At 35.3% G+C, this 15,214-nt stretch overlaps 1 protein-coding gene across 3 annotated transcripts in view; it reads right to left on the reverse strand.

The window, feature by feature from the left end:
• Window positions 1-1,985: 1,985 nt before the first annotated feature.
• SEMA3E (semaphorin 3E) overlaps window positions 1,986-15,214 on the reverse strand; it is a 269,360-nt gene continuing 256,131 nt past the window's right edge. The window contains exons 17-18 of one of the 3 annotated variants that reach the window (XM_082398306.1): window positions 12,125-12,205; window positions 6,572-10,916 (exon numbers count right to left, since the gene is read on the reverse strand). In XM_082398306.1, coding sequence (XP_082254432.1) covers window positions 12,167-12,205 — 39 coding nt within the window. In that variant the 3' untranslated portion in view covers window positions 6,572-10,916; window positions 12,125-12,166. Of the gene's footprint in view, window positions 6,288-6,571; window positions 10,917-12,095; window positions 12,206-15,214 lie in introns of those variants that run through there. The other 2 variants (XM_082398304.1, XM_082398305.1) reach the window with 2 other exon arrangements.

Consider the following 15,214-nt stretch of genomic DNA (forward strand, 5'->3'; position numbering starts at 1 on the left):
AGAGGAAGTCAGAGAGAGTCTAAGCTTCAGAAGAACTCAAGAGCCCACTGCTGGCATTGAATATGGAGCAGGGATGGGATCTCAGTCCTGGAACCACAAGGAACAGAATTCTCCCAATTATCTGAATGAACTTGAAAGTGGATTCTTCACCAGAGCCCAGGCAGCTGATGCATTGATTTTGGTCTTTTGAGATCCTATGCAGAGAATCCAACTGAAACACATTGGGCCTGGACTTCTGATTTATGGAAGTCACAAGATAACAAATTTGAGTTGTTTTAAGCTGCTTAAAAAAAAAACAAACAAACATGTAAAATTAAGAAACTCTTCAATCATTCCTTCAAAATAGATTAAATTTATGGAATAATCTCCAAGGGATCATCCTGCTTGTCACTAGCTCTTTTTGTTTTTCTGCTTGAATACTGAGCTTATAATTTTGTCTTTCCCTTCCCCCCAAACCTATTCTGAGCCACAAAGAAGAAACCTCCTACAATATGGAAACTCTTTCTGAATGCCCTAACCTGATTGCTCTAAGCCGAAAGTCATGGTTGAGAGGCCACTTCTCATCACTTTTTCCAGATATCACTTTTCACTTAACTTCAGATATTTTGAAATGTCTTGGAATATTTGTTTGTAGGCTCATTTTGCATGCTTCTGTTTATTCCTTAATCTCTCTGCCTTCCTCTGTGCTTTCATTGTGTATTAGTCTGCTCAGGGTGCTATAAAAAAAACACCACAGACTGGGTGACTTGCACATCAGACAATTAATTTTATTTCTCACAGTGCTGGTGGCTGGGAAGTCCAAGATCAAGGGACTGGCCGCTTCAGTCCTGGTGAGAGCCCTCTTCCTGTCTTGCAGATGACTACCTTCTTGCTGTGACTTGTCTCTTGCTTTTTTTTGTTAAATTATTTTTTCTTTTTATGTACCATCTATCATTGCTACATCACTGCAGCTCCTCTGAATCAAAGCGTGGCTTTTCAATGCCATCCTGACCAGAAGTCCCAAGATTCATAATTAGAAGTACTTTTCACAACACTCAAAACACTTGAAAAAAAGATTTAAAAGCTACACTGTTGTTGAGTGTCTCAGTGCATAAAGTAAAATGAAGATTTGGAATTTTTCCAATGAAAACATCTTCTGAGAACAAATATAATTCAATTTTTATTTATCTACATAACTTAATGGCATTATTAAGCAACCATCCACTGCCTGGCACATAGTTCTGAATAAAAAGGGGTGCATACTTTTGTTCCCTTTGAATAATAGGTAAGAGATTTCTAATCCCCACAAATGTTTCTCTACTTTTCCTTGATTAATGACTGGGTATGGATCTAAAAAGCAGTTTCAACGGGTTCATCAAATACTACACTAAAAGTAGGCCCTGTATTATAAATAAATGCAAGTGTGAAACATGTATAAGCAGTAATGGCACTGTCATATCACAAAGCTGTCAGAAACATGTCCTAGGCTGCTGCCAAAATCTTCCTTTAAAACATCGGAACTAATTACTTACCGATACAATAAAATTGGCCTTGAAAACAAAACTCCCCAAAGAAGGAGTCATTTAACACTAAATCTCATTTAAATGACCTCCCCAAGTTCTTATAAAAAATAGCAGAGAAAACAGCAATTTAGATACCAGTCGAGGCTTGTAAAAATTGTAAACATCCTATTAGTTACCATTTTAAAGGCATTCATTTTCCATATCTCTTACCTGGATGATGCAGCTTTGAAAGGGATTTCTGGATGCTGGTCCTAGAAACATGATGTGACATAAACAAATCCAACTGCTCCAAGGTATTGAGATGAATGAACTCTCCTTCTTAAGAAAGTTGACTTATACATTTGAAATGAAAGAGAACTGAATTCTTTTCTAACTTCTTAAAAATTAGTGTTTGTCTAACATTGTATGTTTACGTTCAGCTTGACATATTATGAAACTTGGGTTCAACTGCCAAAAAGTGAGAAAACACTCCTCGGACAGCACTCAAGGGTTTACAAATATTTATTTCTTTATCCTCTAAGTTGAACTAAATAGAAATTATACATAATGGTACAAATTCTGCAGTGTACAGTGGCAGATTCATGCAATAGTCAAAGAGACCCGTTGTCAATGGTCTTTGTAGCTTGCCACCAGATGGTAATAAGTCTCATGGCTTATCATCAGTGAGAAGAAACAATATGGCACATGCTGTGATGGACACAGGCAAGCAAATAAAAGGAAGCCATACAGACAAAAATACCCTAATACAGTCCTCCAGCTTGTAACTAAGCCATTTAGACACAAACAGAATACACTGAGTTTATAATGAAAGCCAAAAAGATAATGCTATCTTCCCAAGAAAAAGAAAATAAACGTACCAGCTTACCTAACATACTACAATCGAAAGTGTTTCTGGAAAATCTATTATTTATATCTGATTCAAATGCAACAGTTGTTGGCCTGAAAAATGAGCACTGCTTTTGAAGAAGTACCTCAACGTGATACTTTGCTCTAAGAAAAATAACAGCAACTCCTTACTGGTATCATGACTGTGGCACTTTCTCCTGGGATCTCAAATACCTATACAATGCTAAGTGATATTTTTAATATATCAGTCAGGCTGAAGACAATTCATTTCAAGGACAACAGCTGCTGTGTTCGTTTCATGCTTACCACTAACACTCAAAACGATTTACTGTAATTTACAAATTTTACAAATGTTCATAATAACTATGAAGATTTACAAAACCCTACACCCTAGAGCAAATATTAAACACTTGATTAAAAACATCCTAAGTATTTAACTAACTTTAGGAAGGAAAAAACTCTAAAATATATATGGAATTGCCACTTACTAATAAGCAGGCAAAGACTTTCTGTTCCCTTTTTGCTAGAGCTCTTATTAGTGTTTATTACTATTTTTAATTCCTGTTTCTCCAAGTTGATAGCTTTGCACTGAAATATTCAGTAATAACCACAAAAGAAAACATTAGCAATGTAGAAGGCTAGATGTGGAAGAGACCTCACAAATCATAAAGTAAGATCCATTCAAGTTGTAATCCTTCTAGCTAACAAATCTCCATCTCTATCTAGCTCAATGGGTGACACAAGACTGAAAACAGAGGTGCACATTGTCCTATGCCAAACTCATTCTATTCACAGGTCCTCTCCCTTCCCAGAGAATAACAGAGAAGACAGCTGAAGAAGCAGGAGACTGACCCCCCATGGAGGTGTCCCTTTGAATCTAGGATGGGTAGTTATGGGTTATGATTCTTTCTCAGCTGTGTGTTCCCAGAGGGCACGGGGTCTGGCGAAAATGTGCTGGAGTCAAGGCAGGTGACTAAGTATGTGCCCTTCCCGAGTTCAAGAAAAAGGGGATAAAAAGGATCAATTCACTTGTGATTTTCCCAGCTTGGGCATGTCTCAAAGGAGATTCTAAATTTGATTTCTAATGCCAGACAGAACAAAAGATTGCGAATATGTTTCTGTGGTATGTTTCAGATTTTCAAGAAGGAGAGGATAACATAGGTTGTTGGTTTGTCTTTTGAGAAGGCAACGGAGATTTATCTTAAAGTATGTCATGATGTGTGTGTGTGTGATTGTGTACCTGCACTCACATATGGGGGGAGAAAAGAGGAGGGAGGAGCAGGCAGGAGAGAGACAGAGAGAGAGACAGAAACTGAGAAAACAGAAAAATAAGTGTGTATGAAATTCAGTGCTCTCCCTAAACTGTGAACTTGTGTCCTCAAAATTTTCTTATCAGGCTTCTTTCAAGTTAGCATTTTAAAAAGGTTCTTTCTTTTTCTTGTTAAAATAGTCATCTCATTTTAGTTGAACAGCTTGTAGGACCATTTATTCTTAAGACTTACGTCATAGAAAAGTTATTTTCCTTAGTCTTCTCTCTTCAGTTACCAAATATTTTAGTTCACAATTGACGTCACTGCCATCATTATTATTAACTGCTTGTGTGTGTTATTTAAAGTGATAACTACTTATACCGCAACTGCCTTATTTTTTAAAAATTTTGAATACAGGAGAAAATCCTACTTTCCCTTCTGTTGTGTTAATGGAAGAATATTTTCAATTATGCTTTGGCTTATCTGTTCACTTTGAGTATTTCAGACATAAACTTTGCTAAGGACCCTGTGATTTGTGGTTATGGGTCTATTTCTCCATGTTGGGCAGGCTTCTATTGAAACACATAACAGTTTTCAGTTAATATTGGTGGGCAGCAATGACCTCCAGTGGATTTCTAGGTAAATAACAACTGCATTTTTCAGAGAATGTTAATTTCTGATATATTTGTTTCCTTTAGGACTTTTGGAGCTTGGCAGCTTATTGAATGAACTTTCCAAACTTTCTTAAATTTGTTAATGTTTGAATGAAATTGCAAACCATCACAAGTTATCAACACTTTAACTTTCATAATTGTATAGCCTATAAGCTAATTTTGAAAACTGAAATTAACGTTATTCAAAATTAACATTTAAATATTCATAATTGTTTTCACGTGTAATTCACTTGCTTTTAGTCTTTAGTTAAATGAAAACTCTCAAAATTTCATATTTTAGAAAGTTAATGGCTAAATAAAACAGAAGAAAAAACTTCAGGAAATAAGCATTCTCAAAAATAAAAACTTCTGATAAGATTTATACGAAAAAAGTTAAGGTGCTCTAAACATCTCAGTAATTAACTGAACCTCATGAAACAATTTTCCTATTTGTTAATATAAAACTGAAAGGAAATTTTGATATCTGAGAACAGAATGCTTTACTTTTTTTAAAATAATAAAACATGTTTCTGGAATATCTTTTAGATTTCATGGAAGATTATTTAGAAGGCATAAAATTTAAGTTTTAATAGAGCTTCAGTGCTGTAGTATCTTCATTTTGGGCTTGTGAGGTAATAATAAACATATTATCTCCACTTTAAAACATGATATAAGCATTAACACATTTTTACTTCAGTTAGTTTTTTTTTCCTGAAAATGAGCTAGATATAGTTACTGAGAAACTGGTTTCAGATCTTTACTGGACAAACCATAGAATTAAAAAAAAGATATGAGAATATACCTTTTCTACCACAAGAGGGCAGCAAAAATGTTTTCAGTTAGAGTCTGTCACTGCAGCTGTTCTGACACATTTTGCTGTTTTTCTGAGAAGTTACCTTAACTTTCTTCTTTCTGCACTGGAGTGAAATTGAAAGAATGTGTTTTCATCCTGAAACAGAACTATTGTGAATATGGTTTAATGAATGTTTTATGAAAAGCACAAGCCTCAAGGTGACCACAATTTTTCCTTCATGGTTTACGATAATTATGACATACCTGCTTCATAAAGCTCATGGCTTAGACAACACTAACACAATAATTCTTAAAGACTACAGATGGTTCACATGAGAATGTTAAAGTATCTGATATTCTAAATATTTTACATCGTGGTGGAAAGGCAAAATTCAGAAGGAATAAAACATTTATTTTTGCCATGATTATGAAAATCTCTAATTTTTCAGCAATATTGCAATAATCTTAAGTCTTCCCAGGGTAAAATAATAATTGCCATGGAAAAGCAGCCAAGTACTCAAAGTTACAGCTATGGTCACCTTTTGATAAATATAATGTGAAATCATCGAGCAATACATTGTTTTTAAAAAATTAGTTAATTTTATGTAAGGTTCAACCAGTCAAATGAGTATATAGAATAATTTATCATAACACCTTTATAGTCCCTTTCTGTATTACAGAAATCTCTTTTAAGTAATGCAAAGAAGGTGGATGGTTTCTTTTTCTCTTTTTTTTTTTTTTTTAGTTTCTAAATATAAATTCTTCAGAAGCCAGTAGATGGTTTCGCCCCATCAGGAGTCCAGCACATGCCTAGGCAGGCGATAGTGCTCGGCTTTGGGACGGAGCTTCCTTTCCTGTGGGTTGGCATACTTCCACTTGGAAGGGGACATTTTAAGCTTTCTTCTCTTTTTATCCGTGCACCATACCTTTTCACAGTATTCTTCTACTCTCTGGAAGTTGCTATAACCAATCAGCTGCAAGAATTCCTTGTACCAGGGTTTTGTTCCATGTGGGGTGCTGCTCTGAGCAGGACAAGGCATCTTGTGAGGCCCGTCCTCTTCGTAGTCTTTGTTAAACATTTCCTCCACTCTCTCCTCTTCCACAACCTCCAGGGTGATTTTACGGATTGTATGGACAAAACTATGTTCTACTGTCTGGCAAAAATAGGTCCCAGCATCCACTTTGCGTACCCTTAGGAAGAGTAAACCGAGGTCCATCTTAACCATTCTGTCATCTGTCTTCACCTGCAAGAACAAGAAAATCAGTGGCACTGAAGTATTATCCAGGACAAAAGAACGCCAACCTGTAACCCTTTCCACTATCTAGAATTTTTTCATTTTTGTTATCATACGATGAAATCCTAAAATTCATATATATAATTATATATATTATATACCTATTATATGAGTATATTAACTATATATTATATAAATGTATATAAATTATGTTAATATTTTATTTATGCATTCATATTTTAATACATATATTTCTTTTATATATTTATAGTTATACTATATATAAATATAAATATATATGAGAAAGAGGTAAGTAATTACATCAGGTGTGTGTGTGTGTGTGTGTCCTGAACTTATTTATATTGAGATCACTTCATATCAATGACTTTGAGGTCAATTTACATCAGTATTGTTAAGAGCAAACTGAGAGAGCTTTCTCCAGTTCAGCATAGCACTCAAAGTTTGAGTGAAATGAAGATTTGTCAAATTTAATTTCTTTTGTGATGCCAGAACAAATGCCATTTCTCACATTATTAGTTCAGGGGTTCTTATGTTTCCCAGATCATAATGATCAATGTACCTACAAGGACCTGTGTTGAGAGAGCTGGGATACCTATACTCTCTCTCCTTACCAAAAAAAAAAAAAAATCCATCCATTCCATTTCACTATTTTTTGCTACATATTTCATGACTGTTTCTTTGACCTTATCTCATGGCAGTCTCCCCCAAATCCTTCTTCTTTCTTTTCCTGCTTTCATGCCCAACTTGATTCTGTTTCAGGACCTAGAGGGACTCCCATACGGCTGGCTCCTTCTCATCCCGAAAGGCTGCACTAAATGTCATTTCTTCAGGCCTCCTTCACACCCAATGTCAAAGTATCCTCCTTCCCTTAATACCATCATTTCACCTGTTAACCTTTGTACACCCGAGCCTGCAACATTACCTGCAAATACGTAACAACAGTCCTGTAATAAGTTTTCTTTTACCTGGTATCTTTCCCCTTTATGTCAACATATGGGTACCATTTTACTCTTCAAAGTCCACTCCCTTTTGTCATGCTCCTGATTGAGAACTTATTCAGACTCTATTCCTCCTCTATTCAGACTCTATTCCTGCTCCTCTGAGCAGGTGAGAATTGCTCAATGAACCAGATTCTGCCTTTCTGATTGTCTATCCCAAAGTAGCTTAATGTGGTGTTTCTCACTAGGGTTGGTGGAAGAGGTACACTTCTGGAGAAGAATGAATTTTCTAGAAGGATTTCTTAATGTGTTTATTTTCATGATAATCAATATAAATTAATAAACTCTATTTGGGATCATGTGGAAGATCAACCTCATTGTGAGTGTTTGTGTTTATTCTGAACCATTTTTAAAGCTTGAATCGTTTCCAGCTGCTGAGAACAAAGGTAAATTTAATATGTTAATGATACATTCCAGCCATATGAAAACCAAACAACATCCCTACGTACTAATGTACATAAAAAGTTTTGAAGTCGCTTGAACAACGTGTGGGGGGATTGCATCATCATATGGCACAAGGTGTTGTGGATAGATGTTTTATACACACACATACACACTCATATGTGGTAGTCTGTATTCCAAAATATGTTCATGGAGATACCTTATTTCAGCGAAAAAAAGCCATCACATTAAATAAACATTTAAATGATGCATATACTTATTTCTATTTTATTTGTAAATTTATTTTCATTCTATATTTGAAATAAAAGCTATGAGCATAAAGAATGCATTTGTTTCAGTCTTGTGAATATTTAATAAACATTCTAAGTTATGATGACAGCCCAAGAAAATGTTTTACTTTTAACGGCAGGTGGTGGGGGGAACCTATACAATACTAGAATCAAACCTTCCTCCTCACAACTGCCGCTGCTCTTGGCCCCTGAACTCTCCCCTTATTTCACACTTCCAGGTCTTATTCTGGTCTTAGCCTTTCTTTCCATTAGTTGAACTCCTTTCTGTTGTTGGGAACTCCACCCATACATTACTTAAAAAAATTCCTTCTAGCCTTAAATTTTCCCTTCTTAAATGAATACTTTCTTTACAGCCCACAAAAATCTTTTGTTTCTTTTTGTAACTCAATAGCATTCACATCTGTAGTATATAAGTTGGTATTTTTATTCCTCTTCAAATTATTTTTCCACACAATTTTTATCTCTTGAACCATATACTAAGTTTCATAATGGCAAAGGCCTATCTCCTAATCATTCTGAATATTCCACAATGAGTGCTCAAAACACACTGAAAAACGAGAACATACTAATTAGTTCATAGGGCACAAACATGCAAAACAATGGGGTATACTAGTAAAGATACATCCAAAAGTTATTCACTTTTTCTAGGTAAGTTCAATAATGACTTGGATAGAGAGGAAACAAGCATGATTTCAGGAGCAGTTACTAACAAAAGAAAGAAGACGTCTGTGCTCCACAGATACATAGAAGAAACAGTTCCAGGACACTGTCTTCCCCTGAAAAGAATCTGCATACAAACATCATCATGAATATGATCCTTTGATCTCTCCCTACTATACCTCCTGTGAGAGTGAATAATACATGAGAAAACACGAAAGTCATCTAGCCTACTTTCTGGCATACAGCAAGCAGTCTATGAAAGTGTTTTGAAATAAAACAAAAAGCAAAAACAGAAATAAATACAAATCTTTCATCACTGGATAAGAAGGACTTTGTTTTTTGTTTCCAAGTCTGGTATAAAAAGCAGGTGTTTCTTTCATAATCAGAAACCCAAGTTTGAGAAACTGCACTGTTATAGATAAAGTCCAGACTGGTTCAAAAATGTGGAAGCACGACAATTACAATGGGAATTATCTTACATCATTTATTTGCATGTTATAGATAGTGCCTGTCTTGGAATTTTGGTCTCCCCTCCTGGTTACAGTGAATCATAGATTCAGGAAAAGATGTTTTAACTCTTGAGTCTGGACAGCTGTACACTATGAAGGTTATTTAAACTGCTTTGAAAGTTAAATATATCTTCCATGGCCTATGAATGCCTAAAAATAAAAAATGACTTAGAAATTTGTATTTGAAGTCTTTCCACGATTTAATCTTTCTACTTTTGTTAACATGGATACCTTCAACATCAAATCTTTATTACAGCATTGTTTTCATCCAGCTGTTCTGTCTGCAGACCAGATTTCCTTGGTCAAGAAGATGGTACATAATACATCATTTTATCAAATATTCTTATAGGCAATCTATAAAAACACAAAATTTCTTACTGAAAATGGTTTTAATATTCTTAGCTATAGAGATTGATTCAGTATGTTTCATAATGTCAAATAAAAAAAGTAATTGAACAAAGAACCCTGCACATCTGGTAGCTAGTCAGGAAGAAGCAGTGATTTCCATGTGTATCAACCATATGCATATGGTTCCACACTTTTTATAGGAAATGGACAGACATAGGCCTTGAATTGGTTTAGTTCAGAATATATTTAACAATGAAATCAGTTTTAATAAAGAAATAAAGACCAACAATTTTATATATTTGTTTATCTGGCCTGCTTTCAATAAAAAAAAAAATTGTTTGACTTACAGAAAATGTATCATATATTACAGTATAAAAATAAAATTTTCCTTTTATTAAAAACACTTTCCAATGTGAACTTGCTATATGACAGAGATGATTCCCCAAGAGAGACAGGATGAATTACTTAATAGCTCATTTGGGGAAACCTACCACACTACACAGAGAACAAGTAAAGTTGTATTTACTTCAGATTAAAGATCCAACTGGAGAAAACTTAAATCTAACACAAGAAGATGCTGAGAAGAAAGTTATCATAAATAAGAACTCTATACTGTGAAAACTGTATTCAAAATATCAACTATATCAAAGAAGTTTGGAATATTTATATTCAAGAATGGATTAATGTACACAGAAGATACAAAGAATTCTTGAAAGTCAAAAAAGAGAAATAAAAAATGGAATGGAAAAAGCATATAAATAGGCAATTCAGAGGAGAAACCCAAATGTTTAATAAGTATGCAAAGTTAATGTTCAACCTTACTAGTAATTTTAGGGATGCAAATTTAAACGAAATACTACATTATACCCAGAAGAAAGGCAAAAAACAGAAAATACCAAATATAGGTGAGGATATACGGAAATGGGAACCCACATGAACTGCTTTGAGAGTGCAGATGGTGCAGAAATTCTGCAAAGCAAGCTGGCAATAGTTATAGAAATGAAAGATGTTGACAGATAATAATTTAGAAATTTGCACTCAGATCTATAAGCGGTTACCTGCAGAGATGATCATTAAAGATATGGTAGTGAGAATTAACAACACTCTTGGTCCACTCATAGGGAAATGGATCAATTAGGAGCAATGAATACACGCAATGGGATGAGCAGCCTTCAGAAACAATGAAACACAGACACACAACAGCAACAGTGATAAACCATACAAACATAGTGCTGAGTTTTAAAAAGTAGAAGCAGAATAAGAGTTATAACACAATACATTTATTTTCACGGCTCATGTACACTAAAAACGTTACATACTTGTTCAATATACAGATGTAGTACTGGACTTATCCCAATCATTACAGTGGATGTACATGGGGAAGCAAGGATGAAAATGGAGAAAGGTGGCCTAGGAAAAATAAAGTCAAACAACACAGGACATTTGTGTGGACTGATCATGACAATGTGCCATAAACTAAGCAGTATGATTAAATTATGCAACTGAAGTCAAAAATAAGAACCAAAGAGCAAAACAAACAAACCAACAAAAAATCCAAATGTTTGTAATGATCATCCTGGTTTGGCAAACAATAAACTAAATTGTCTGTAAGATCTGTTCATGCTCTAGTATACTATAATTATATACTTTTAGAAATAGTGTTTGAACATAAGCAAACAGCAGTTTAAAAGTAATGTTTTACTGAAAATTTCTATAGATAAGAATATCAGGGGACTTCCCTGGTGGTCCAGTGGTTAAGAATCCACCTTCCAATGCAGGGGATGTGGGTTCTATCCCTGGTCGGGGAACTAAGATCCCACATGCTGTGGGGCAACCAAGCCCACGCGCTGCAACTACTGAGCCCGTGTGCTCTAGAGCCTGCATGCCACAATTAGAGAGCCTGCGTGCCGCAACTACTGAGCCCACGTGCTCTGGAGCCTGCAAGCCACAACTAGAAAGAAGCCCACATGCTGCAACTAGAGAAGTTCGCGCACCGCAACAAAGAGCCCATGCGCCACAGCGAAGGATCCCGCATGCCGCGACTAGGACCTGATGCAGCCAAATAAATAAAATTAAAAAAAAAAAAAAAGAATATCAGGATGATCAGGATGAAGGGAATAAGAGGACAGAGGATGAAAGTAAAGATAATGTTTGAACACAAAACTGCATACCATAAGGCACTGAACAGCTACTCTAACTGGAGTATAAATTCAAAACTAAATTTCCTAGTGACCAAAGGAAAGAGGAAAGTATGATAAATTCTGAGATCCAAGTGTCTCTAAAATATACTTTTTTTTTTTTAATTTTTATTTATTTATTTATGGCTGTGTTGGGTCTTCGTTTCTGTACGAGGGCTTTCTCTAGTTGTGGCAAGCGGGGGCCACTCTTCATCACGGTGCGCGGCCCTCCCACTATCGCGGCCTCTCCTGTTGTGGAGCACAGGCTCCAGACGCGCAGGCTCAGTATTTGTGGCTCACGGGCCCAGCCGCTCTGTGGCATGCGGGATCTTCCCAGACCAGGGCTCGAACCCGTGTCCACTGCATTGGCAGGCAGATTCCCAGCCACCGCGCCACCAGGGAAGCCCTAAAATATACTTTTAAAGTTACTTTCTGCATTACCATGTTACTTCGTTTAATCAGATGTCCAGAGTCAGACTGGTCTCAATGGGATAAAACAGATCGGGATCTGATTCCATAGATCTAGAAAGATATATGTTTAATTTGCAAAGATGTTCAGCATTCTCTTGGAAAATTAACAGAAGAGAGTTCTACCTGAAACTCTAGATCCATTCTTATGATCACATAGCTGCTTTATATTTTCTCTTCATACAAAAGAAACTGTCTTCGCCATTGCAATGGAAAAAATGAAATTAATAAGCTATATTGCTAATTACTCCAGAACTAAAATACGGGGCATATGACATTATAAAAACATGCTTGTCAAGGTTCAAAAATGTAAGTTTTGAATATTTACCTGTAAATAGTTGTTAGTTTAGAAAAGATGAGAACATTTTTTAATAGACTGAAGTAGAAACATCAAAACTACTGAACAGATGTTTCAAACGAGGCAAAGAGTTCACATACTTTAATGTTATGATAACAAGAAAAACAAAGAAATAATATTCACGTGAAACAAATCTGATGCTTTCAAAACATGTAAATAAAGACAGAATTGTAAACTTAGGGCTGTCACTGATCCCTGTCATGGATTAGCTAGCACTGGTGAAGTTCAAGAAAATATGAGCCATCTAGCAAACAAGATGGTACAATGAAGATAAGATTTTGCTTCAAAAGTTTCCGAATTTTGATTACATAATGCAACTGCAACATTAAAAGAGTACTTTGTGTACTCCACTTTTCTTTCTTTTGTTTTTACAAGAGAAGCTGTCTCCATAATGCATTGAATCATCAATAAAATTATGCTTTCATGGAGACTGTACAAATTTAGCATAGATGCAATGAACTCTAAGTTATCTGGAAGGAACTGCTGACTGATAAGTTAACTATGCCTCTTAGATTTCTCAACAATATTTAAATAACTTTGATGAATTTATCCTACTCAGTAGGTGGTCTGAAGATGAAGTTAAGAAGTGACAAATTTCTGGTATAGAGTTAAAAAAGAATTGAGAGAGTAAAGTCAAATTCAAGTTTTGGAGTTTTACTGTCAACTTATATCCTCTCTTGAATTTTCTATAATAAACATGCACATTTGAGCATTATTTAAGCAGTCTATACAGTGCATAAAATTGATACTTTATTTTTAAGACACACAAACACACAAAAATAGTTTCCCTTAAGTAGAGAATGTTCAATGGAAGGATCAACAAAGATCAAGGGGGAAATAAATCTTCCATGCTTACCAAGGGATAAATGATGATGATGGTCTTATGGACCAGCAGCTTACTGGCTTGCCTTACACCACTTTGGCATGGGCATGAAGAATATTTTATGTATTTTAGGATTGCTCTGAAACTGTCCCACTGGAGATTTATGAACTCCTTCCTAGAATCCAACTTTGTTTACGCTGTCTTTGGGATGCACATTGGTTTTGTCAGTAAAGAATAAAATCCAAAAGAACACATTCCAAGAAAATATTCATTTTGTTTGGTTTTGTTGAAAACTCATTCCAATGAAATTATAGTGCTCAGCACAAAATGAGGACTTGGTTTTTCATGAAAAGATATTTTGTCCAAAGTACAGAGGTACTTAATAAGACTTTACTTGTATACGTTTTCATTTTGAGCTCTTTAATCAGAGGTCAATACATTTCCTGTAAAGGGCTATAAAGTAAAGATTTGGGGCTTCACATGTCATATGGTCTCTGTTATAACTACTCAACTTTGCAGTTGTAGCATGAAAACAGTCATAGACACCAGGTAAACAAATGAGCGTGGCAGTTTTCAAATAAAATTTTATTTATAAACGAGGCTGAGGGCCAGATTTGGCCCACAGGTTGTACTTTGCCAACTTCTGTTTTAAATTATTGTCAAGGTTCCAAAGACTATTCTATTTTCAGGTTAAAAATAATATATTCCAAACTTAAAACATTCAAAATGAGGATCCTCTTAACGTGAGCAGTTACACTAATCTGAGTAGCTTGAAGAAACTATGGCTTTCTTTGTCATGATAAGTGAAAATTACACACAGTGAACTAATAAATATTTAAATCTAAGCAAATCAATGCATATTTCAATTTTTCCTCAATTACTTAGTTTTATTTCATTTAAAAAATTTTTTTAAAGATTTTTTTTTTGATGTGGACCATTTTTAAAGTCTTTATTGAATTTGTTACAATATTGCTTCTATTTTACATTTTGGTTTTTTGGCCCTGGCATGTGGGATCTTAGCTCCCTGCCCAGTGATTGAACCCATACCCCCTGCATTGGAAGGCAGTCTTAACCACTGGACTGCCAGGGAAGTCCCTCAATTACTTCGTTTTAAAATATAGTGCTCGTGCGTTTTAGAGAAAGAGAAATACATAGAGAAATAATTCAATTGTCCAACCACATGCCTTAACAAGTATGGATGCCTTTCCTTTGGGATGTTATTCAGGATTAAATTTTTGCAATTATTTTGGAGGCTAGTAAATTCAAATACATCAAACTGCAGAAATTGAGACTTCATAAACTAGGGTATATCATTTTTGGGAGATTTAGTTGTGTTTCTAACAGTTTTGTCCTTTGCAATCACACAAACATACTTTATACCTCCTTCATAAAAGGAAGATTTGAGCTGTATTCCAAATTAAAATTATATGTAGAAATATATACGGCCACCTGATTTAAACAATTATAGAAGGCCTATGGAACAGCTAAACTAGGACTCTGTAAATGAAATTACCCTTATCCACATACATAAAATCTTTCTTTTCTTTCCTCCTCAGTTCTGAGAATGAGGGTTCTTCCTCTTCCTTCTTAGAATCGACCGTCACTTCTGTAATGATATTCTCTCCCATACTCTTCGTCTTGCTTCATCAATTAACTGCACAGTTTCTTCTTTATGGCTACTTCCCATCAACCTCTAAACATGACCAAGTCACTGTTTTTCTTAAGCCAAAAAAGCAAAGCAGAAGTTCTTTCAACTCTTGTCTCCCATTGTTGACCTCTCTCGAACTTCTCACCTAAACCTTCAGGTCGAGAACACTATACGAACTGTTTCGAATCCCACACAGCCCCGTGCATCAGCATCACTTCATCCGTTGCTAGATGG

Source organism: Balaenoptera borealis, assembly GCF_965194805.1.
Source record: "Balaenoptera borealis genome assembly, chromosome: 7".
Taxonomy (NCBI): Eukaryota; Metazoa; Chordata; class Mammalia; order Artiodactyla; family Balaenopteridae; genus Balaenoptera; species Balaenoptera borealis.